Genomic DNA, 25,534 nt, shown 5'->3' with positions numbered 1-25,534 from the left:
AATGTTCTGTTGCTGTCAGTCATGTGACAGTGTTTTCAGTTTATTTAAATGAGATTTTACTTTAATTTTATGGTTTGCCGTTGCTGCCAGTCATTTGACCGCTTTATCATCTAACTGTTTTGTTAGTGTATTAATAACAGATTATTTTTGTAATTTTACATAAATTTGTATGTAAATAACAGAAAAATACTGTATAAAAATACAGTAATCTTTCTGTATAAAAAATGTGAATTACTGTAATTTGTCATTAATTTTTATTCCTTCTGTACAGAGTTATAAATGGAAGGTCTTATTCTATTTCATATTAAATTTTAAAAAGCAGCCAAACAGAGCGTGGGAAATGAAAGTGCTATTTCTACACCGTAAAATGGTAGTAATTTACAGGATTAAATTCACATGATAAAGTTGTCTTTAATCATGTCACTTTAAGAAATTATATTGTTTACCACTGAAATTGTTTTGAAGTCACTATAATGGTGATTAGTGTTCCATTGGGATCTTGGACATTATATATTCAAACTTGTGATCTAGCCAAGGCAGAAATGTGACAAATGAAAACTGTTAAAACAGTAACAAGCTATAATATAAAATAAACTAATTTGCTGATTATAAGTTAGTCAAATTATACTATTATCAGCATGAAGATTTACCAATTACTTCTAATTCATAATTGTTTGTAGATGGATATTTCACGACAGTGAAGCAGCTGCTGACATTCATCATTGAAAGATGTGACATCATCTTGCATCACAAGATTTTTTTTCTTCCATTACCTAATGATACACAGACATTAATACTCGGCATACAAAACACAACAATGGTGACACTCAACAAATAATAATAATAAAGATAAAAGTGAAACAAAAATAAGTTTAGCTGAACAGATAAAACCAGCAAGTATCAAAAAACTCTACAGTATAATTTATTGATGCTGCATTGCATGCTGGGTACCTGTACATATGTACTGTAGAAAAACAGTATAATATTGTTTACAGTAATTTTTGTTTTACAATACTGTAAACTCACAGTAAAGCCAAGCTTTTTTACTGTACAATTGTAAAAACTTGACTAAAGTTGCATAGTAGTAAAGTACTGTAGATTTTACAAGAAATTTCCAAGAGTGCACTAGATACAAGAAAAGTAATATTAATTAACCTGGAATATACTGTAATTTCACACTAAAATTTTAACAGTGTATTTGATTTGACCCTTGATGTAACTTAGTGATATTAAATCATATTTTTGAAAACAAGCACTTAATTCAGAAGTCACTAAATTAAGCACATTTACCAAGAAAATCTATATCTCACTGGGTCACCTAATTTGTCTCACCTCACCTTTATTAAAAAAAAAAAAAAAAAAAATGTTACAAAAATCTCACACAGAACAGTTCAAGTCTTTATATAATACATTATTACAACTAATTTAAGTATTTAAACTGATATAATATAATATAATATAATATAATATAATATAATATAACATTTTAAAATGCTTCAATATGTTAGGGAGAGCGGTGAGTGTTGTAACACGGGGTTAGATGTAACACTGTAAGTTTGACAGGTCAGAAAAGAGCCATGTAATGTCATCAGTATCATACACTCCCATCTTCTTTTTGTGTGATTGTGAGCAAATTTGTGTGATTGTGAGAAAATTTGAGCAAAAAAAAGTAACATTTTTCATCAAAATAATTTTTTGCCTAGCAATCATTAAATTCAATAGTAGATACAATTATTTTACTTACATGACCTGAAGTATATGATTGTCTAGTTTAATTTGATACTTTGTATTTATGCTAACTTCAATCACATGAGTATTTTTTTTTTTTTTTGCATATCAAGGGATTTATTCAGTAAATGTGTTTCCATAGTAGTTTATGCACGTCTGCCATGATTGAACACAAATGATCTGCCATAATTGAACACAGAAGTTTTTTGTACACATAATTTATGCGCATCTTGATGTTTCCATCCAGAGTTTTTTATGCAATATCTCAAAATTCACATAAAAATATGTGGATCATGGAAGAATCGTATAAGAATAAAAAAAAAAATTAACTAAATTGGTGTGTCAGACAAAGATTAGATTCAGCATTGGGAGGCTCCAGGAACTGATGGATGGATGGATGGATGGATGGATGGATGGAATTAAACAGGAGATTTCAGAGATTTTCAGTGTTTTAGCAGCCCAAGGACCTCCTATACAAACAGATGCAGTGAATATGACAGCAAAATATGAACATAAAACAACAGAGACAAATGGGATCTTGATGTATCCATGTAGACAAACACATACAACAACACAATTCACATTAAAAAAAAAATAGTAATGCACAGTACCTTGAGCATCTTGATTGAGTCCAGAGTGGATGAAGGACATCAGCACTAAAAGCAGAAGAAACACAGATATGAAACATTTCCATTCATTCAACACAATGTAAATCACAATGTAAAGTGTTTTTCTGTTCTGATGCTCATCCAGGTGAGAACTGATGGTTTATTCTCCAGCATTTAACATCACCACACACAATGACATCACAGGACTCATGAACTGATACGAGAGTCGATTCACTGATGATTCACTGATGCTCAACAACAGAGAAGCAGTTTGAACCACTGAGCTTCACAACATTCAACATATGATGTTATTCTCATCAACTAATGTAATGTCAGACTGTGGTTTCAGTAGTGCTTCTGCAATGTAGTCCTTCGCTTGTTTTGTTTGTTTATGAAGTTTCATATGCGTTTTGCTTCCTCTCCTTGTATTTTGCTTTTCTATTTCTATTTATGATCCATATACTTTGTATCATTTCCTCTGTTTGCTTCCCCTGTTTGTGTTTTGCTGACTTTTTGCAAAACATGAAAGATACTACTAAAAAGTGTATAAATATGAGGCACCTTTCATGCCCCTATGACATTATTATATAAAATTCTCTTTGTAAAGACACTCGCTTACACATATTACAAGCAAATGTTAATGTTAATATGATTAAAGTTTCACACCACTGATTCTTCACTGGAATCAAACAAGCTACAGAAGTCCAAACCAAATTAAGTCAAAGTGTTTAAGACACACAACATCACTTCCTGTTTGACGTTGGAACCATCAAATTAATTGTGACTTTATAGTTGTTACAGTTCTGTTCAGTTTGCTTTCGTGGACTTCTAGTTTGCTTTCTTTAGTCACTTGTGCTTCTTTGTATTTGTTTCCCACTCATTAGTTACTATGGACACTGATGATCATCACAGATGTTTGTTATTTTGGCATTATTACTGTGTGTTTAAGTTCCTCCTTGTGCACTCTTCATTTGTCCGGTATTGTTCATGTTTATACATTATCTCGCAAGTTGGCTGTCTATCCTGATTTATTTAAATAAACCTTGTGTTATTTCTTATCATCTTTGTCTTCCTTGAACTGAGCATTACAATAGTGGCCCCGAAAATAATTTGGACTTTTAGGGTGATTTTGTACAACTAAAATGAACCAACCCCAATTCCTTTAAAGTGAACCAGAAAGGGAAGCAGCTGCAAGTGAAAAACTTTCAGCACATTTTTACTATTACAGCTCTCAAGGTTAACTAATTGTGAACAGTGCTGATTATAGCATTATATTCAGATCTATGGCATTATAACGTGATGTAACTAAGAGATTTGTTGAATAAAACGTGAGTTTTGGCGCGAGTCCAGAAATGATGTTTTATTAACAAAGTTCGGGAGGAGCAGGTTTGAATAATTAACCTAATTAGCACAAGTAGAGAGCATTCATTTAATCAACTCAAACGACAAGAGGTATATATACTGCAGACTTACCTCCGTTCGTTTGACAGTTTATCAGCATCCCTTCTCCACCCCTTCTCCTCACTTCTAGTTCTATCTATTCTTACCACAACTGGGGTAAGAATGGGTTCGGGACAAAATTCCGAGCTTGGAGCACGCCAAATATGCATAACTTTACTCTATTTAATTATTTGTAAACGTGAAGTCGTGGATTCAGTCACTGTTAAACTTGCGATGTTTGATTGACAGCTCCAGCGATTGTAAAGGGAGCGTTCTTTGATTGCTTTCTATATATAATTTAATCACTGTTTAATAACAGATTATTTTCATCCTACTAAGAGAAACAACGTGAAGTTGACCATTTTGTCACTGGTTTAATTGACTGACACATAGACAAAGAACATCTGACTGTACATGAATCATTACATATCAGATCAGGCATTAGAATTAACATGTTACTTACATGTTGTTTCATTACTGTCGAGTGCATATCGTAAAAGTCTGTTTGCAAAGCCGGCACTGAAATGCGATTGATTTACCAAAGAATCCACAGTGAAATGTGCAAATAAATAATGCTCAACTGAGACGTTCACATTGTTGAAAATATATAACCATATTCCTAGCATAAGGATCCTTTTAAAGGTAATGTTATTTATATATGATATATATACTCTTATATATCAAAAGCTCAAGGAAAAGTTGATTTCTCAATTCATGATCCCTAAAAGGGACTCATTGGAACCACAAAAGGATTCAAAACAAGGTCTAAGTATATTTCATTTATGAGTTCTTTTATGGGGTCTGAGATCATTTGTTGACATGCATGATATTGGACTGATAACCGACTGGAGGGAAACACCTTTAAATTTAAAAATGTATTAATATATTTGCATTATATATCAAAAGTGGCATCTTGAAGAAATATAGCAGAATCAAAGTTTTCAATTAAACCATTTCAAAATAATTTATGGAAATGTCATAATGGAACACTTTCTGGCTGTCAAGTGTTAGTGGAACACGCTCATATGTTGATGTAAACCTGTGGTTATTCTGACACCTGAATGATCTTGAGAACCTGACTTCATACATCAACTAAATATGACACTAAGATCAACTGGTTAAAAGTAACTGAAAAAGTGTCTCATAAAAAAAAGAGAAGTTAGTTTTGAGAAAATCTTGAGCATCATTTCTTGGCACTTGAAGTGTGATAATAAAAAGTGATAAGAGAAGCTGATTGTGTGTTCGGTCACTTCTCAATCTCTCTGAGCCTCTGATGGAGAGTTTATTCATTCAAACACAAATACATCTGATTTATCTAAACTACTTGAAATAGGAAGAAAGAGAATTACAACAAAAAGTACATGGAAGTAGCAGTTTGTACAGGGCGCTTCCATCTTTCACATGCAGCACAGATAAATGCATGCTTTCTAAAACTATTTATCTGATCAACATGTAATATCACACGAAACTGTGAATTCAGACACTCCCTGAGCACAACCATTATTTTATCTTTAGCTAAATGCAGAAAACAGAAACATAGTATAGAATATGATAAAAAATAAAAAAAATAAAATACTCACAGAGTATGAGAGGCAGTGCACTGGACCCCATATTGTCACATTAATGGACTGTTTTAACAGTGCTGAGTGTGCTAAAACAGACACTTCCTGTTAAACAGTCATTGCACTTAAAGAATAGACGCAAAACTACACAGACAAAACTACACAGAAATACACGAAGAAAGAGAAAACGAGATCCATTTTAAAATATTATAGCGTTTTTAGACAAGAACGAGGCGTTCTGGTGAAAATGGGTGTTTATTTGAGCTGTTGTCGGCCACAACCCAAGCCGTACACACCCCGACTAGAAAAGAGAACCGCACTTGAACCAACGAGGCACTCTTCTGACCCCCTCCTCTCTGCTTATCCTTACACACACAACAGGGGAGGAGCCTCTTCCCATATTCAACCCGAACATCCCATAACAGTTTCCAACACAAAAATGAATAAAGTGCAACATTAGCATTAAACTCACTGTTATCCGCAACACAACATTTTGAACATGTTTCAATATTAAACTCTGTTATTGCATGCAAGTAGAGCTCTGTTCATCTAGGCCTTCTTGAAATAACTTTTAAGTTCGTCCGGTAATTGTTCTCGCACTGTGTTCTCTCACACTGCCACACACATTACGGACAGTCCAGTGAATAGAAAGTGAAACTCTTATTTTGCTTATTCTCTTATAAACTGTTGCAGTGCCTGATACCTGGCAGCGGCTGAGCTGGCGTTCTGGCAATTATTCGTTCCCTTTTCCAAGAGCGATATTGACTAGGGATGGACAGATCGATATTAAGTATCGAAATATCGACACTGACGTTGAGTATTGAAAGTATCGATACTCAAATTAAAATATCGATACTAAAGTGTTTTTTTTTTGTTTTGTTTTTTACCAGTTATTTTGTTTATTTAACAATAAATTTAATGCATACAATATACACTGAATTGGACAAATAACATATGTTAGCAAATAATTTGTAGCAGAAGTATTTTCCTGCTCATCTGAACACGCAAATACTGCAAGTCAGAACCAATCAATCACAGATTGTTCGCTCACTGCCAACACTACCCAGCAAGCAATTTTATGTCTAATAGACGTCTAATAGCCGTCAAAACATAGCCCGGCCGTCTTGGCTAAAACGAGGCAAAATTTGGGCTGTCAGTGAAAATCTAACAGACGTCTAACCATAACCCAAGAATAGACTATTCCTCAATTACACGGCTATTAGACGACTACATATTTATGTCTAATAGACGGTGAATATGGGTCTAGGCTAAAACAAGGCTGAATTTGGGCTGTCAGTGAAAATCTAATAGACGTCTAACCATAACCCGAGTAGACTAGTCATCAAATATACAGCTAATGAATGACTACATCTATACATGTAATAGACAACAAAATAATGGTTAAAGGATTGTTTTCACTTAAACATAACAGGTTCTCATAAATGACAATCCATCCAAACAAATTAAATATAAAAGTTTTATTTAGAAAAAGAACTCAAGATAATACAAAATGATAAAAAATAATGAAAATTAAATTTTACAAATACAATACAAATAAACAATTAAAAAAAAAAAAATATATATATATATATATATATATATATATATATATATATATATATGGAACATTTTACAACTTAAAATAATAAAAAATTGACAAAAAAAGTTAAATAAAAAAGGTTAACAATGTTTTTTGGTTTATAAAACAACCTGATTAATTTTCATAAATTCCATGTTTTATGTAAAGCACTTTGAATTACCTTGAAAATTGTTGTTGAAATGTGCTATAAAAAATAAACTTGCCTTGCCAAATCAAAAACTCATATTTTCATATCATAATGATCAAAAGATTAAAAGATATACAAGGCTTCCATAACAAATAATAATAGGGTGCACAGGTTTCATGTTTACCCACTTGTATGTAGATAATTAGAGAGCTTTAGGGCACAAGTAAACATACTGTACATGTGCATGTAGCATGTTAATCTAACCACAAAATGGCTTACTCTGAGTCCCGTTAAAATGTCACAGCTCCTACACATGATAACACATGATGTACATAAATAATGAACGCATGTCAAAATGAAAAACACAGATACTTACAAGTAGGGATGCACCGATCCGATACTCAGATCGGGTATCGGCTCCGATACTGCCATTTTTGCCGGATCGGGTATCGGCCGCATGGGACTGATCCAAATCCGATATTGTGCTTGTACTATTCTGTGATATTGTTAAGCTCCACAAAAGGCACAAAAACATTTAAAAAGCAGCATAAAGTTTCCGTGCACTATATTCCAAGTGTTCTGAAGCCATTCCATAGTTTAATTTGAGGTACAGATAAATATTTAAGTCGTTAAGTTAAAGTTCACGTAAATGCCTCCCTCCGCTGCGGCTGTCAGTCATTCTCCATTCAGCATTCAGACTGCGTGTCGCGTTCGGTTACGACAGTCAACACAATGAAACTCTCTCCAAGATGAATCAATGTTACTATTATTATACTTCATCTGTAGACAACGATACCGGTAATACAATATGCATCAATATATCTTCACTTTGTGCTTTGAACTTTTCAAGTTCACAGACATTAAAAGCTCCGGTCCTGCCTTCAAAGCTCCTTAAGATTACATCTCGCTTGAATGGTAGGGCATATGCGGCAGCGGGTCAGACTGGTGCTGCCTTACACACGATGGCAGTGTTATAGGCTTACCAGGCTGATCTGCTGAAGGATCTGGATCAACGGCAGCGTTTAAAACCTGCATACCGCCTAGATACGTTTCTGGGCCCAGACAGACAGGAGGTCCTGGCCCATCCCGATCAGAGGATAGGAGACAGGGCCAGAAGTCCAGTATCGCCTCTCGGGCACCTTCTCCTCCTCGGAGTAGGTCCCAGAGAAGGCGGGACTCTAGGAAGAAGAAAGATTTGAGGGAGGTAATCAATTACAGACGCCAGCAGCGTCAGTGATTGATTTCCTCTCCATGAGGGTAGTTACATCTACCCTCTCCTTTCTTCTTCCACCTCTTGAGTAATGATATTTTACCTAGGCACTTTTTACAATCAGGCCGAGGGATGGGGCCATGATAAAAATGTTTTTGGCTTGATAGTGAAGGGGCTCTTTCAGGCTTGAATAAACCATAGATTCCATCCTTCTATGATGGTAAGTCTACGTTCTTCGAGCCGCAGGGAGTAAGCTTGGTCTATATTTATATATTTAAATATATTGACCTTAGTTTTCCTGTATAGTTTCTTCCTGGGTGTGTAAAAAGAAATAGAAGGGGAAAATTAAGGCCCTGAAGTTCCCATTAGGTTGGTTATCTTTGTGTTGGCTATATGGCCATCTTTACAACCACCATATGATAGAGTAGCTATTCTCCTCTGGTCATAGCTAGAGTTTATATTAGAGATTGGCACTCTTTGCTTCAGATAGATCTATGTTAAGCGTCGGCCTTCGGGGACGCCTGACATTGTTTGGCTTGGGTTGAGCATCGCTCCTCTGAGCTCTTGTTTTATAGAGTTTATTTCAGAGTTGCCTCCTCTCTATTGAGAGTTTTAGAGGCTGAGTTTAAGCCCCAGGCAGATCTATGCTTATGTGTAGCTTAGACACTGCCACTAGCTGACGCAATGTGTCCCTCTGGAGTTGCAGGCCCTGTTCGGGCCTCCTTCAAGAACATGATGGCGTAGGTTTGTACTCCTCTTGCTTAAAGAGTAAAAAGTGTTTTTACTGGGTACATTGCCTGGTGGAATGTGTGAATTAAATTAGCTCAGGTCAAGTTAAATTAGTTAACCTCACTGGAGAGTTTGGTTATCATATTGGCTCCCTTAGAGCTTAGACACTGCCACGAGCTGACGCTACGTGTCTTTCTGGAGTCGTAGGCCCTTTTTTGGGCCTCCTTCAGAGCATGATGGCATAAGTTTGTACTCCTCTTGCTTAAAGAGTAAAAAGTGTTTTTACTGAGTACACTGCTTGTCGGAATGTGTTGAGGTAGACTGTTATGTGGGCGCTCTACAGTCTTATCTGCTAGTTTAACTCAGTTTCAATCTGAACGAGTTCCCATGTTTGTGGGATCTTGCTTTATCAGCAAGTGAGCTGCTTTAGGTGTGTGGCCTTCACAGGCCACCCTTTAAGCATGTAGTTTCACATGTTTGGCCGTAGGCTGCAGTGATATATTTCTACACGATATAGAATTATGTCATGTTGCAGGCCCCTTCCTGGGCCTCCATGATTTTGTGCCTCCCTGGTGGCATTCAGGGTTGACTTTGTTCCCCTGATAAGTGACTGGCTAGGGTTCCTTTGGGCCCCCTGGCCACATTCCCTTAGAGGTACCCTCTTTTCTCTGAAAAGAAGTTTGGTCCCAGAAACCTTTGAGCCTTGGTAGGCCTTCTGTGGAAGGCCTCATTGAGGCTTATAGCTTGGGCTGCTGGCCATAGGGAATGCAGTCACTGACAGCCTATGTATGACCCGTAGGGGGAGTGGTTCTGGCATTTCAGTTGAAATTGCTAGTTCTGACGTCTGTCTAGCCATCTTTGGCATGCACTCCCCTCAAACATGGCGGCGTGGGTATATCGTTCCCCATATGCGTTTCAAATGCAGTGTAGAGTTCCCTTTCGAAAGGGAACGTCTCAGGTTACGTATGTAACCATGGTTCCCTGAGAACAGGGAACGAGACACTGCGTTACCTGCCATGCATCAGGGCTGCCTGCTGAACAGTCCCTTCAGACGATAAGGTACTGACTGCTTCTAGGCGCTCCTTTTATACTTCCGGGTCGCGTCTATGATGACGTCATAGGCTGTCGCCGGCCAATAGGATTGGTGAGATTTGATATTGCTTTCAGACACTGGTTCACATGATGACGTTCCCCATATGCATTTCAAACGCAGTGTCTCGTTCCCTGTTCTCAGGGAACCATGGTTACATACGTAACCTGAGATGTTTTTGACCGCACTGCAGAATAGCGTGCAGTGTGGATTATGGTTCTACAAGGTATGGACTTGATATTTGTATGCTGTGAACTTAAAAGAATGACACCACAGGAAGCTAACTGGAAGCAATGTTTATTCATTGGAGCACAATAAAGAAAGACACTGTTTGCATTTTACATCCATCTGCATGGACACTGTTTGTTCGCGTCAGACACCTTCTCACTCCTATTACCAATAACAGCGACTTAATGGAAAGACACTACAGGAACTGTGAAATAGACAAACACACACACACACACACACTTTCACCATTTAAATGGACATGTCTTGTTATTTTTTATTTATTGTTTTTTCACTGCAGTTATTGCTTGAATGACCATCATCTGTTGAAAACATTGATTTATGTAATATATAAGACAGGCAGTAAAGGCATGTCTGTCATGCAGTGAGAGAATACAGTATGTGAATCGATTGGGGAAAAGACACTCAGAGAAAGAAAGAGAATTTGAGTTTTAAAAACGATTTTATTACAATAAATCACACTTCATTGATACACATTTTTTTCCCCCAAAAAAATTCAAATTACCACATTAGTAGGCTACCAAGGAAATCTTGATCTTTTGACATAATAAGTCACTGTACTATAACAAAATGCTGTAAGTTTCAGAACTCAAAACTTTCTTGTTAGTCTAAAAACTTATATTGAAAGCTTATATTGAAGCCAGTCTGCCAAAACAACAGGTTCTGGAGTGTGACACTTTATGACGTAATAGAGTCTTTGCATTGCCTTTCTTCTGATCCCAACAATAGGAAAAAGTGGATGAACTTTATTTTTGATGAAGTTCCAGACCGCGTCAATAAGAACTTGGTCCTTCGTTCACTTCATTTTACCGCAGATTTGTTTGCAAACAAGGCACAATTTGACGCAGGATTTCCAGCAAGATTGAAACTAAAAGACAATGCTGTGTTAACTATATTGGATGCGACAGTAATGTGAGTAACTGTTGTATTACGTGGTCACTATTGCTTTGTCTGTTATTACAGTTTGTTTGATATAATCAAAAATGCAGTTAATGACCCCTTTAATAATTTCAAATTTAAAACCAAAAATAAAAGTTGTATCATTTAAATAATTGGACAGTTTTTGCAAAAAGTTTTTGCAGTCTATCACACTCCATAAAAGCATGAAAAACCATTTCTCTTTTTAGGCAAAAATGTTATGACAAATACATATATATATTATAAAAATATGAATCTTATAAAAGAACAAACTACAATATTTTCAAACCATTTTTATGGACAAATAAATGCTGACAGAATTACCAGTATGATGAGTCTTTTTAAAGAGGTTAATATCAGATTGAAGTTTCTTCCTCTGTTACGGCGTACTGACTTTGATCTTCATCAGATGAAACTGTGAAATACACATAAAAACATTAATGTCCCACTTAGAAAAAGACACTGAGAGAGAGAGATAGAGAGAGAGAGATGTGCTCCTGTGACCAGAGAGGTGCATCAGAGCCACACAATGTCACAATGCTAAAATAACTTTGTCTTCACTACTGCCACACACTGATGTACCAATGCTATCTCACAACCAATTCGTACGTATTTTATGAGGTGGCTAATTCGTACGAGTTAGGTCGTACGAATTCATAAGATTTGTCTAAACCCCAGTGATGGGTAGGTTTAGGGGCGGGGTTAGGGGTAGGACATTTGTATGAATTCATACGAATTTGGCAACTCGTAAAATACATACGATTTAGCAAAAAAACGCATAAAATCGTTGGATGTACCAGTCCACGTGATTCATGGAAATAATGTGGAACTAGCCAGAAGTTGCGCACTCATTCCTGTTTATCTCACCCATCACAAAGACATACGGCCTCATCATGTAAGACCATGTACATCTCAACAAGCATGGAGTGAAAGTCTTCACCAGAGTGCTGAAACACACAGCCCACAACACACACCAAGAAACAGCAGAAACTCCAATGACAAGAGAAGCTCTCCTCCATCCTCCAGCAGAGTCCAGAATGACCACAGGACCTCCATCACAACACAAGAGCTACGCAGCGACAGTTCAAAAAACCCTGGAGCTGCTGAGCATCTACTGAACATCATCTGCTCCAGACTGATGACATAACCTGCATAACTCACATACATTTATACACATATATATATACACACACAAACACACATTACAGAAAAATCTATCCATGAAATCATTTAAAATCAGTTGTTGGATTACAGGGGGTCTGCACTCTTCTACTTTTGGTAACAAGACTGCAGACCAAGACTTACTCAGCAGTGTAACAGATATGGACATCAGTTTCATGAAATGTGGTGTTGCAATGAGACTTTACATTGTCCAACAGGATACAATAAAATTGTTGTCCTTCATTGAAAAAAAATCTAAAATAAAATGTGGCCGAGACTCAGGTGGAATACTTATATGGCACAAAGACAATTTGAAACATTCAATTATAATTGTTAAAACTGAAAATTAATCTATTTGGTTTGAAATGAAATCAGTCATATCACAGTGTAATCTTTACCTCTGTCTGTCTATATTCCACCTCACTATTTTGAAAAGCAAAGTTTTCCAAAGTTACAGACTGACAGCTTACACTTTCAGTCCAGAGGAAATATCTTCATATGCTGAGACTTAAACGCCAGGACAGGGAGAAAAAGCGATTATGTAAATATTGTAGATAATGGGCACATACTCATGGGCGATTTCAAAACACTGCTTCGAATCTTTTGTTTTGAATCAATGGTTCGGACTGCCAAAGTCACATTATTTCAGCAGTTTGGCAGTTTGACACGCGATCTGAATCACTGATTCGAAACAAAAGATTCAAAGCAGTGTTTTGAAATCGGCCTTCACTAGATATTGTTGAAAAGTCTTTATTTTTTTTATTTTTTTTGGTGCACAAAAAGTATTCTCGTCGCTTTATAATATGAAAATTTTCAAAAGACTATTGTGGAACAAAAGAGAAAAATATTCAAAACTAAAATTGATGAAATTGATGAATCAGTAGATCAAAACACTTTCAGGAACCTATATAAAAAACCTGAAAAACCCAAATTAGAGATATCACTCCAAATGTAAATCTTACTTTGAAAATCTTTATCAAAAAATTGATGAAAGAAAACAATTAAAAATTATCAAAATCCATTGGAGAAATTTATAACAATGTCTGAAATTATAGAACATATTAAAAATCTTATATTAAAGAAAGCATGTGGAGATCATTGTCACATATATCTCAACACACAACATTTTAAATAAAGCACAAATTGGCTTTTTACCAAAACAGCACACATCTCTCTTCACACTCTAATGAACAAAAACATCAAGGACAAACAAATGAAAATATTTGCATGTTTTGAAAAGTAAAAAAAAAAAATTATTTGACTCAATTTGGCATGATGGTTTACTGTACAAACTCCTACAAATTGGTATCGGCGGAAAAACTTTTGATCTTATACAATCTCTGTACACCAACAGTAAATGTGTGAAAATCAATAATCACAGAACAGCGTTTTTCCGGCAGGGACGTGGAGTGAGACAGAGCTGCAGTCTGAGTCCAACTCTATTTAACATCTACATACTCTAAATGATCTGGGATCAGCACTGGAGCGCTCTAATGTCCCCAGCCTCACTCTACACCACACAGAGGTCAGAGGTCAGCTGTATGCAGAAGATCTGGTCCTGCTGAGTCGGGTTTGGTATCAGTGGCCTTGGGTCTCGGGTAATTTAAGATAAATGTGCTTTTTCCGAATGGACCCAAGAAGACCCAAATTCTTTTAAACTATGTCAGGCATTTAACAAAATTGTATTATTTAAAACAATTCTATGACAACATTATCTCACTTTTTCAAAGAAAATTTCTTTGAAACTGTGCTTCTACGTGCAATGTGTCATGATCTCTGTTTGTGCACCTCATGTTCCCTTGCTGCTCCCCTTCTTAGTTACCATGGACACTCATTGGACCATGCCCACTTGTTAACTCGTTATCTTGTTAAGCTTAATATTATTATTATTATTATTATTATTATTTTTATTATTATTTTTTTTTTTTAAGAGCCATCTCAATAACTCTGTGAAAGTCCATTTCCAACTAATTGTTTCTGTTTGTTTTGAACATAAAAAAATGTACAAGGTCTGCTGATATAAGATATTCTGGCACATTATACAGTAAATCATAAACGATCTGGTGGTACTTCTTTTAGCCACTATGCTCCAAAAATTTGGAATTGTCTACCAAATGTAAAAGAGTAAAAGAGGCTACCAGCAATCATATTTTCAAAAAGTGAGTTAAGTATATATTTTTAAAGTTGCTTATCGTTAACAATAAGTTGTGTGTTAGATCTGTTTTATGTTTTATTTTACCTTCTGATTCTCTTATAGTTGTTTTATTTATATTATTTTATATTGATATTGAGGTCAAAGTGTATTGCCAATTGCTTTATAACCTTTTATATTTATTTTCTAATATTTTTATATTGACATTGTGTGATTGTATTATTTGATTTTATGCTTGTGAAGCACTTTGAGTGCCATTTTATGTATGAAAAGTGCTATACAAATAAATGTTTATTATTATTATTTTTATTATTATTATTATTTAGGTGTGTTCATCAAAACCAGACATGACTGGAAAATCCAATTCAGTTTAAATGTAATTTAGCTTTATTTGCTTTATTTATGACGATTGTATAGTATTATAAAAGTATTACTATTATTATTTACTATAGGAACCTCATTATTGTACTTATTATTCTACCAGGTTCTGGTCCAGTATTTATTTATTTATTTATTTATTTTTATTTTTTATTTTTTTTAATAGAGGCTACTTCTGTGCTTCCCAAAGCTTGTGATTCTCTTATAAATTTATTTAAATTCTTTCCTGTTTATATGTGATACATTTAATCAATACATATTCTATCGTTTCCATTTCCTGACATGTATTACATAGACCTGTGTTGTGATAAGTTTATTGTGACCCATTCTAAATACTGTAAATGTAATATATTCTATTGGTTATGATTATTTTTACTTTGTTTTATGGGACTTTGTATTTTATGGAAATGTATGCTTTTCTGACATTTATTAAAGCAGCTGTTCCCAAACTGGGGTACGCGTACCCCTGGAGGTACGTGAGGTGACAGAGGGGGTACGCGAACAAAATGCCGAATGTTGCCGTTCATTTAATTCTTCCCCACCTTAAAATTACATTAAAACCGACCATATATATTCTAACAGGCACAATGTCATAAATGCATGACTACATGAATACATAAATACATCCAATCAAAATGCCGCATCTTTACCAAATCTGACAGCGTCCATTTCCACATAAGCAGCGTGCAAATGGGTGCAGGTTGTGTGCAGAGTCTGCTGCCTGAGCAAATCGCGCTACATTACTGCCGTTCTCGACAATGTACCTGTAGATTATTTAGCACTTGAACAAATATCCTGGCACAAAAGGTGCATAGAGATCAATTTAAGATTCAAACTCTTGATACAAAACATACCTTTTGTGAGTTCTTGTTTTTAATGTTGATAATATTATACGAGCAAAAATGCAACTCCAAATATCCACACGATTGGAAATATGATATTGATTTTATACAACATTTCAACAAACAAAAGGGTAATATTAAGTGATGTTCTTCACAATATTGTCAGTATTTGCTCTATTTTGCAATGAAATAATAGCTCAAACGAAAGCCACAGCAGAACTACAACACACAGCAACGAATCTGCGGCTTTGAACGAATTGTTCGTGATTCAATGATTCATCAAAGAGCTTAGAACCCAAGAGGCGACACTTTGATACTTTTTGGGTAACAGCCACTAGATGGCGCTCCGGTAGCGCGGCTGCCTTTATGGGGTGAAAATACTAACTGGACCATAGAATCCTTCACATCTTACGCACCCAAAATCGGCGAATTTCACTGCCAATTCAGAATCGCAATAGAACAGGTTTTTAAATTAAGTCACCAGTAAATTGTATGGGTCCCACAGTAAATGTTGTATTGTCTTATATAGGCTATGTTTTATTTTACCAGTTGTGGAATCCAACCATTCAACCATCTGAGGTAACGTAGTTAGCCTACTTTATTGAGTATTTCCATTTTATGCAACTTTACACATTTATTAATAGTAAATTAATAATGAATAAATTTAAGATCATCATGTTTGCAGCGAACAATATATTTCAGACCTAGTGGAGTAATAGTAATAATAGTATCTAGGTCTGAATTGAAATATATATATTGTACGTTTTAATGGATCACGCTACAAACATGATCGGGCATTTCGGGCTTGAACAACACAACCGTCACTAAGAAACAAATTGCTTTGAAGGGAAAAGCGCAGACCCAAGAAACAGTGAACCCCAGTGTAAAAAGGAAAGAACCACCTCGAAACAATGAACCACATCTGGAAAATTTTAGCAGACCCTGGCCAGATATAAACACTGATTTTGCAGCAGTGATCAAAATGAGTAAATGACCTTTGAAACTAATGTTACGCTTCAAAAAATGATCGTATTGCATTGTTATGCCAGTAGGCCACAATCGACCTTGCTCTGGGATACTGGCAAGTCTCCATGGTGGAGGACTCAAGACCAAAGATGGCTTTTGTCTCACATTGTGGGCTGTTTCAGTTTTGTGTGCTTCCATTTGGTCTGTGCAATGCACCAGCGACCTTTATTAGAATTTTACATATCTTTCTTATTTGACATGCAGTAATTCAGTAAGGAAATAAGATAAGAGGAAAATCTTTTTTGATGAAGCTCTACTACATATGAGCTGCATCTGGGTCAAATTTTGTGGTGATAGCATAAAGTAATCGAAAGTTACAGCATTTGGAACCAAGGTAGCCTTTTTGTTTAGCCTTTGACGCCCCCTAATGGGCATTTTTAAAATTGTTCTTCCATGAGGAATATTTTGTGATCGACGCAAGAGATTATGGACTCATTTTAATCATGAGAATCTGCATTAAATAATGATTTTCTACGATCTGTGCATGTTTCATGAAGTTATGAGTAAAAATGCCAAGTGTTTTCTCGTCACGGGGCCCGCTTACCTCATTTCAGACAGGGGTTCCCCTTTTGTGAGCGACCTATTTGAACGGGTGCTCGCTGCCCTGGGAACTCAACATCGCCTCACAACTGCATATCACCCGCAATTCGAGCATACGTGGATGATTAACACACCACCTGGGACCGATATATCCCACAAATCTGCTTTGCGCTAATTCAATATACTTTTACTCAAGTATGGCTTTTGAGTACTTTATCCACCACTGAATGACACTGACATTAACAAATCTACATGATATGCGCAACTTCTTGACTTTGACATTGACCTACAGGCCCATCGCTTCAATCTCAGACCTATATTGGTCCCTAGAATCACCTCAGGGTGGTCAGATAAGAAATGGACTAATGAGTATCATACTGACAGTTTGGACCTAAAGTAGGAATGTGTTTAATGGTCTGAATGTCTTATGTGTTTAAATGTTACTATTGAGATGTTCTTTTCTGGCATAGGAATAGGACCTGTAAAGTATGGTCTTCAAGTGTTTTCATGTTATCTTGTTGGAAAAAAAAAAAAAAAAAAAAGGAAAATTGTTATTTTACATGTATGGTTTGGTTTCACAAGCTTTCCTTTTCTATGTGATGTGTCTTTGAAGAGCGTACTGTAATGTGTAGCTCGTACTGACATGTATGCCAGTTATTGCCTTCTGTGTGTGAAACATAATATGGGTTGATGGATTTCCAAGTTTCCATGTATGGGGCTAGATTTAAATGTTGTCCTTATGTTGTGTATGGCTGGGGACAGCCTTTTTCCTTCTGGTGGGGAATCTGTAACAGTCAAAACTATTTACATGCATCACATTATTGTGTGTTGTGCCCTTTAAGAGACTGATCACTTCACTCAACACGCTTTATGCAGTGATGACGTAGAAGAAGTACATGACTGTGTGATGAGAACCATAGTAGATGATAAATGTGCTCACCCATCTTGTTATAATTTTGCTTCACTTTTATTTGTAACGCTAAGAAAGAGTCAAGAGTCAAGTATGGGATGTCTCGCATCTTTCTCATCTTTTTCATCTATGATGTGTTTGCATGCCTGCTAATGAAATGCCTGAACAAGCCAATCAAGATCTTCTAGAAATATACAACACAAAGACATGATAACGTCACTGAACAGTCTATGGTTATAACAAATATACAGGGCACAGGAAGTACACAGGTTTATCAACGCAATATTCTTTTTTATAAAGAAATCAATACATTTTAAATCAGCAAACCCATTAAAGGTGCTGTATGCAATTTCTCAAATTCGTTGTTGAACACTGTTGATATTTGAAATCAACCCAAACAAACCCACCCCTCTCTTCATTGCTCCACCTCCAAAACTCACACTCCGAAGCTGTGTCCCAGCTTCGAAGTGCGTGAAAGGGGTGAGGGTTTGGAGTGGAGGAAGGTCTCACTGAGTTGCAGGGTTGCCAGGTCTGCACAACAAAACCATACCAAAAGTAGCGTAATCACGGCAACAGTGTAATAGTAGCCCAATTTCAGACTTGGCAACAATGAGCCGAGCATCATTACATGGCCTAGCAGTTGTGTGACAGAGGAAGTTTTTGAGTTTAAAAAGGGAAATGGATGCAGAAAAGTTTTATGACTTTCTATTAGATTTTAACATGCTTCAATGCCAACGCCTGGACACTGGACCATATGAACAGGTAAAATATGTATGGTTAAACTGTGTAATGTCAGTTTTATATCGTTAGCAACTATTAGTAAACCTTGTTTATTTCTTATGTTAAATGTAATGTTAACTGTGAAAATATATTTTCACATTTATACATTTACTCTGTATTTAAGTCTAAATTTAAAGTACAGTATTTTAGGATTTTATTCAACTCCACTCCATCTCAGAGACAAACACTGTATTTATGAAAAACTGACGTTTTGGACATCATGGATATTACAGTTTGATTTAGATATTACATATTGTTGAAAAAAATATGTACACTATATAATAGAAACAGTAAAAATGTTATGCCCCCGGTTTCACTGAGAAGGCTTAAGCTATTCCCAGACTAAAATGCATGTTTCAGTTGTTTTAACTAAAAGAAACTTGCACTGACATATCTTAAAATATACCTGCTGACCATGACTATTTGTAACAGGCAACACAATTATAAAGCTACGATGCCCAAGACAAAATTTGAATGAACCATAGATCTGTTTTGCATGTTGAAATATTTTATTGTTTGATTTGAGTTCATTTCTTTTATTCTTCCCTCTTTCTGAAAATATCTCGGTGACATGGCAGCCGTCGATTGAGCAACAAACCTGTTGGTAGACAACGCAGTGGACAGTGGAAATATGCACTCATCCCAGATGATGTCCCGCTGGCAGAGGCCTTACCAGGGTTTGGAGGCTGATGGGATTTGTCTCACTAAACCATATGATATTGCTAATTACTTGGGCCAATTTTTTAAAAACAAAATAAAAAGATTGAGACAGGCCATGGAGTTTGGACAAGATAGGAATATTTCATATAGATTAATAAGAAATATTATAATGAAGTCTAAAATATGTAATTTCAGATTTAAGACAGTAACAGAAGACAACGTTATAAAATTACTACGGGCAAGTAAAGATAAACCCTCGGGTTTTGATAACCTTGAGGTCAAGTTGTTAAAGTTGGTGGCAGATTTAATTGTTTTGCCTGTTACTCATATAATCAATTTAAGTTTATTGAAATGTGTATTTCCATCACAGTGGAAGACAGCAAAAATTATACTTTTAATAAAAAATAATAAAGAACCATTTTCAGGTCAAAATAGTCGACCAATTAGTTTGTTACCTGCAATAAGTAAAATTATGGAAAAAGTAGTATATGATCAAATACAGGAGTATTTTGCAGTAAATGGGTTAAATACAATTTATCAGCATGCATATAAAATGGGTCACTCCACGACTACAGCATTGACTCAGATTACCGATCATTGGTTGCAGGAAATTGATAACAAAAATTTGGTTGGTACAGTTTTTTTGGATTTAAGTGCAGCGTTTGATGTTTTAGATCATAGTATATTACTTAAAAAATTATGTTGTTATGGATTTGAACCAACCGCTATTAAATGGATAGAGAGTTATCTCAGTAACTGAGAGTACACTGTGTATTTTAATGGCAGTTATTCTGAGGTTGAAGAGATGAGTTGTGGAGTGCCCCAAGGTAGTTGCTTAGGGCCCTTTTATTTTCTATCTTTACTAATGATTTTCCCTTGGTGATGGAACATGCCACCATGGCAATATATGCAGATGACATTACACTATATGCATCTGCAAGAACAGTAGATCAACTTAATAATATCTTAAATAAAGAATTGACCTTAGTTACACAATGGATTAGTGCTAATAGATTAGTCATCAATATAAAAAAGACAAAATGTATGGCAGCTGGGTCAAAATATTTTCTAAAAATGACACCCACATTACATTTGTTATCTGGAGATACTTTGATTGAACAAGTAGAAGAAACTAAATTATTAGGTGTAATTGTTGATAGTAAGCTGTCTTGGAACAGTCAAATAAACCAAATTTTACAAAAAATGGGTAGAAGTATGGCCATTATTACACATTGTAGGAAGTTCATTCCTTGTTGGACAACAAAACAACTGGTTCAGTCATTAGTGCTTTCTCATTTGGATTATGCCTCAGTTGTTTGGTCAAATACAAGTGAAAATAATTTACACAGACTTCAGGTTGCTCAAAATAAAGCAGCCCGAATTGTTTTGAGCTGTCCATATAGAACCAGAGTGACTGCTATGCATGATACACATAATTATTGCACTAGACAAACAGGTGAGATGCGATGTGTGCTGCCTTTATGCAGAACTCACCAAATACAGCGGTCAGTGTTTTATCGTACTATGGTGGCATGGAACTCATTACCAAGATTTTTGTTGCTGGAAAATAATAAAAAATGCTTTCAAAAGAAGTTAAAACTTTTCTTGTTCACACAGTGATTACTGATAATTGTGTATTTTGATTTTTAGGAAGATTGATGTTGAACCTAATGATTTAGTTTTGTTTGTAATTATAGAATATGTATTGTAGTGTATAATGATACCAGAAAATGAGCTGTTTTTGAGTTTTTCTTTTCTTTGACATTGAGCTGCTGTGAACTCTTGTATGTCTTGTATACTGTTATTGTGTGTGCAGTTGTGTGAATGGTGTAAAAAATATAAGTAAAACACGTAATGAATATTGAGAAGACCCCAGGAAGAATAGCTACTGTTGTTTCAGTGGCTAATGGGGATCTTAATAAACAAAACAAAACAAAACAAAACCAGGGTCTCTAATGTGGAGCGCATCCAGGTCCAGCAGCTCCACCAGGGTCTCCCTGATCAGCCGAATGAAAGTGTATAAAAAAATGTTTTGTTGTTTTATATACTGTTAATTGAAAATGTTATGTTGTTTTTCTGATGTTAAACCTACGTTCTGTTGTAATTAGCTTTAAAAAGTACTTTAAGTAATGTATAGTACGATTTAATTTAATGTAAAAACATTTCATTTACATGATGGAAAAAATATTGTATTGAAGAAAAACGCGGGTCCTAAAGCACTTGCCCAGTCATAAACCTTCATTCCAGTGATATTCTTTTGAGCTCTTTTGTATTGTGTCCCATCTCTCGTTCTGCAGTTTTTTTTTATTTTCAAATCTCCCTCTTGCTCGTTCTCTCTCCTCCACTGTCATACGCCCCCTAATGCTGATTGGTTAGACGTTTGTTGTTGGTATCGGCCGACTAACTTCCAAACAGTGTGTTTGAAATAACACTGAGTCCACCTTTAATTTAATTAAAAATAATAATAATTACCCCAGTGAGGAATTTAACTGTAAATTGTTAGTGGGCTACAACCCTTTAAATCTTATAGTTTTAATCTTATAGTTTACTTTCTCAAAACGAGATTAGTCTATTATTTTATTTCTTCTGGACCTTGATTGATGCACAAGGACTGAAATTAACAGGGCCTGTGGCAAAATGCCATCAAAATGAACAAAAATGCACCTAAAAATTAAGTTGGGGGGGATGGGGGGGATGCATGAGTTCCTGATTTTTATATTTGTAATGATACATAATCCTAATGATACATTAAACAATAAAAGTAAAGAGCAAGAGTGCTGTTTTTCCCTGGAAAAAGAATTTTGCAAACGTGATATTGATATGAGAGAACGGAATAAACAAGTTAATATTAAGTAGCCTAAGTAACTTACAGACACATATTGTCTGTTTTTGCTACTTCAATAAAAATAGTTCTAAACAAAGCCACATAAGTTCTGTTACTGGTTGGAGCAACATGTTTCATTCCTGAAAGAATCTCTGAACAAATTGATTTAAATGAATTGTTCAGTGACTCACTCATTAAGACAGTGACTTGTCGCCACCTACTGGCCGATTCCCACTGCACTCCACTCTGGAGCACAAGTCTGTGTGTAAGGTATAGGTATATTCACAACGGTATATTCATCACCGTTTATTTCCTGTCACCGTGCAGGGTCGTTTATTGCCTCAATAGCCCTTGTTTGTAACAGTCTATCACAAATACATTCCTGGTTTCATTACTGTAAGTTTGTTCTGTCAAAAATGTAGGCCTACTGTATGCTCCATTTAAACCAGTGTACTCAGGGATTGTTTGTTGTTCTTCGTGGCGTTGACGTGTTTTATATAATATTTCTTTATTCTAGATAACATTTCTGTATACCCCCAACCCAAATCATCTTCCCGCTCCCCTGCAATTATATTACACTGTTGAAGTCTATAAAAGTTGGACAAACTACAATATTTTCAAACCATATCTTGACAGAGCATTTAAACATGTTGACAGAGGTAACGGTTTGTGTCTTTTTAAACGTATTATCAGATTGAAGTTTCTTCTTTACAGCGTACTGACTTTGAACTTCAACAGATGGAACTGTGAAATGCACCGCACACACACATACAGACACACACACATTTTCAACATTTAAATGGACATGTCTTGTGTTATTTGTTATTTATTGTTTTTCACTGCAGTTATTGCTTCCCTTAATGACCATCATCTGTTAATATTGATTTAGCCTATATAATATAAGACCGGTAGACATGTCTGTCATGCAGTGAGAGAATATGTGAATTGATTGGGGAAAAAACACTCAGAGAGAGAAAGAAAGAGAATTTGAATTTTAAAAGTGATTTTATTACAATTCACACTTCATGGATACACTTTTTTTCCCCAAAACTTAATTATAAGCACAAAGGAAACCATCAAAAGAAAAAATAAATGACAACAAATTAGTAAAAAGAAAAAAATAGCTTGTCATCAACAACACAACACTCCATTTAATCTCCATTTCATCTCAAACGCTAACAGAACTTTTTATAAAAATGAAAATCAATTAATACTCTTGCTTTAAGCATATTTAAGAACAAACACTACATCTTCCCCTGACAACCTTTCAAATTTATTTGTCCTGCTCAGATGGCTAGTTTGGCCATCTAGTTTTAAAATTCAGTCAACTCCTCTTTTTTAAGAAATTTAAAACCAAAAATAAAAGTTATATCATACAAAACACTTTGTTAAAGGAATTAAACAGGTTTTGCAAAACCAATAATAAAGGCTTCGGACTATCGCACTCCATAAAAGCATGAAAAACCGTTTCTCTTTTCAGGCAAAAAGGTTATGACAAATACATATTACAAAAAAAAAAAAATATGAAGCTTATAAAAGAACAAACTTAAATATTTTCAAACCATTTTTAAGGACAAATAAATGCTGACAAAACCTTCAAACATGTTGACAGAATTACCTGTATGATGAGCCTTTTTAAAGAGATTAATATCAGATTGAAGTTTCTTCCTCTGTTACGGCGTACTTACTTTGATCTTCATCAGATGGAACTGTGAAATATGCAAAAAACATGAATGTCCCACTCAGAAAAATACACACAGAGAGAGAGAGAGAGAGAGAGAGAGAGAGAGAGAGAGAGAGAGAGAGAGATGTGCTCCTGTGACCAGAGAGGTGCATCAGAGCCACACAACGTTTCCCAGAGGCTAAAATATCTTTGTCTTCACTACTGCCACACACTGATGTACCAGTCCACGTGATTCATGGAAACAATGAGGAACTCACCAGAAGTTGCACACTTATTCCTAATGTTCATCTCGCCCATCACAAACACATAAAGCCTCATCATATGTATGACCATCTCAACATGCAAGGAGCAAAAGTATCCATGAGTGACCTTGGAAACACAACAAGAAACAGCAGAAAATCCAATGACAAGAGAAGCTCTCGGCCACCAAGAGCTAGAGACCTTGATCTAGGAGGAGTCCAGATCGGCCACAGGACCTCCATCACAACACAAGAGCTACGCAGCGGCAGTTCAACAACCACAAAACCCTGGAGCTGCTGAACATCTACTGAACATCATCTGCTCCAGACTGATGACATAGCCTGCATAACTCACACACATTTATACACATGTATATATACACACACAAACACACATTACAGAAAAATCTATCCATGAAGTCATTTAAAATCAGTTGTTGGATTACAGGGGGTCTGCACTCTTCTACTTTTGGTAACAAGACTGCAGACCAAGACTTACTCAGCAGTGTAACAGATATGGACATCAGTATCTTTCATGAGACGTGCTGTCGTAATGAGACTTTACATTGTCCAATAGGATACAATGAAATTGTTGTTCCTTCATTAAAAAAAAAAAAAAAATCTAAAATAAAATGTGGCTGTGAATACTAGGGTAAACGTACCTATTAAGCTCAAGTACCCATTAAGCACACTACCATCTTTGAGCTCAGATTATAAAAAGAAAAAATTATGTATTATCCTACTTGATGTCTTAACCAATTGATGTGTTTGTTACTACATACCTCCTGTAATTTCAAGAAAATCAGACCATTGCACACTGAGATATGGGTGTCCATGTGTTCACACTGTCTGGCAGCCATTTTGAAAGCTGTCTGAAAACTTTCACCAAAAGAGGAGCCTCTTAAATGTGCATTTTTAATGTGGTTAAGCCTTTTTTGGGGGGTAGTTGTAACTACTTACTGCAAAGTTAAGAGATTAATGTTTAGACTTTTGCATAGTATAACCTGGAACCTGCATGTGGAAAATTATTACAGTTAGATCCAAAAGATAGTTTTAGCAACATAGCGCAGATGCTACAGA

At 35.6% G+C, this 25,534-nt stretch overlaps 2 protein-coding genes across 7 annotated transcripts in view; one reads left to right on the top strand and one right to left on the bottom strand.

The window, feature by feature from the left end:
- LOC127515292 (Fc receptor-like protein 5) overlaps window positions 1-25,534 on the top strand; it is a 487,356-nt gene that overhangs the window by 310,430 nt on the left and 151,392 nt on the right. The gene's annotated exons all lie outside the window — the stretch shown is intronic.
- LOC127515290 (Fc receptor-like protein 5) overlaps window positions 1-25,534 on the bottom strand; it is a 241,516-nt gene that overhangs the window by 118,167 nt on the left and 97,815 nt on the right. For 3 of the 6 annotated variants that reach the window (XM_051898775.1, XM_051898781.1, XM_051898783.1), the window contains exons 1-2: window positions 5,357-5,662; window positions 2,340-2,384 (exon numbers count right to left, since the gene is read on the bottom strand). The exons of 1 other annotated variant lie outside the window; for it this stretch is intronic. In XM_051898775.1, coding sequence (XP_051754735.1) covers window positions 2,340-2,384; window positions 5,357-5,387 — 76 coding nt within the window. In that variant the 5' untranslated portion in view covers window positions 5,388-5,662. Of the gene's footprint in view, window positions 1-2,339; window positions 2,385-5,356; window positions 5,663-25,534 lie in introns of those variants that run through there. 2 more of the 6 variants (XM_051898776.1, XM_051898779.1) reach the window with 2 other exon arrangements.

This window comes from Ctenopharyngodon idella, chromosome 7 (genome assembly GCF_019924925.1).
Source record: "Ctenopharyngodon idella isolate HZGC_01 chromosome 7, HZGC01, whole genome shotgun sequence".
In the NCBI taxonomy this organism is placed as follows: Eukaryota; Metazoa; Chordata; class Actinopteri; order Cypriniformes; family Xenocyprididae; genus Ctenopharyngodon; species Ctenopharyngodon idella.
This window is presented reverse-complemented; position numbering and strand designations above follow the sequence as displayed.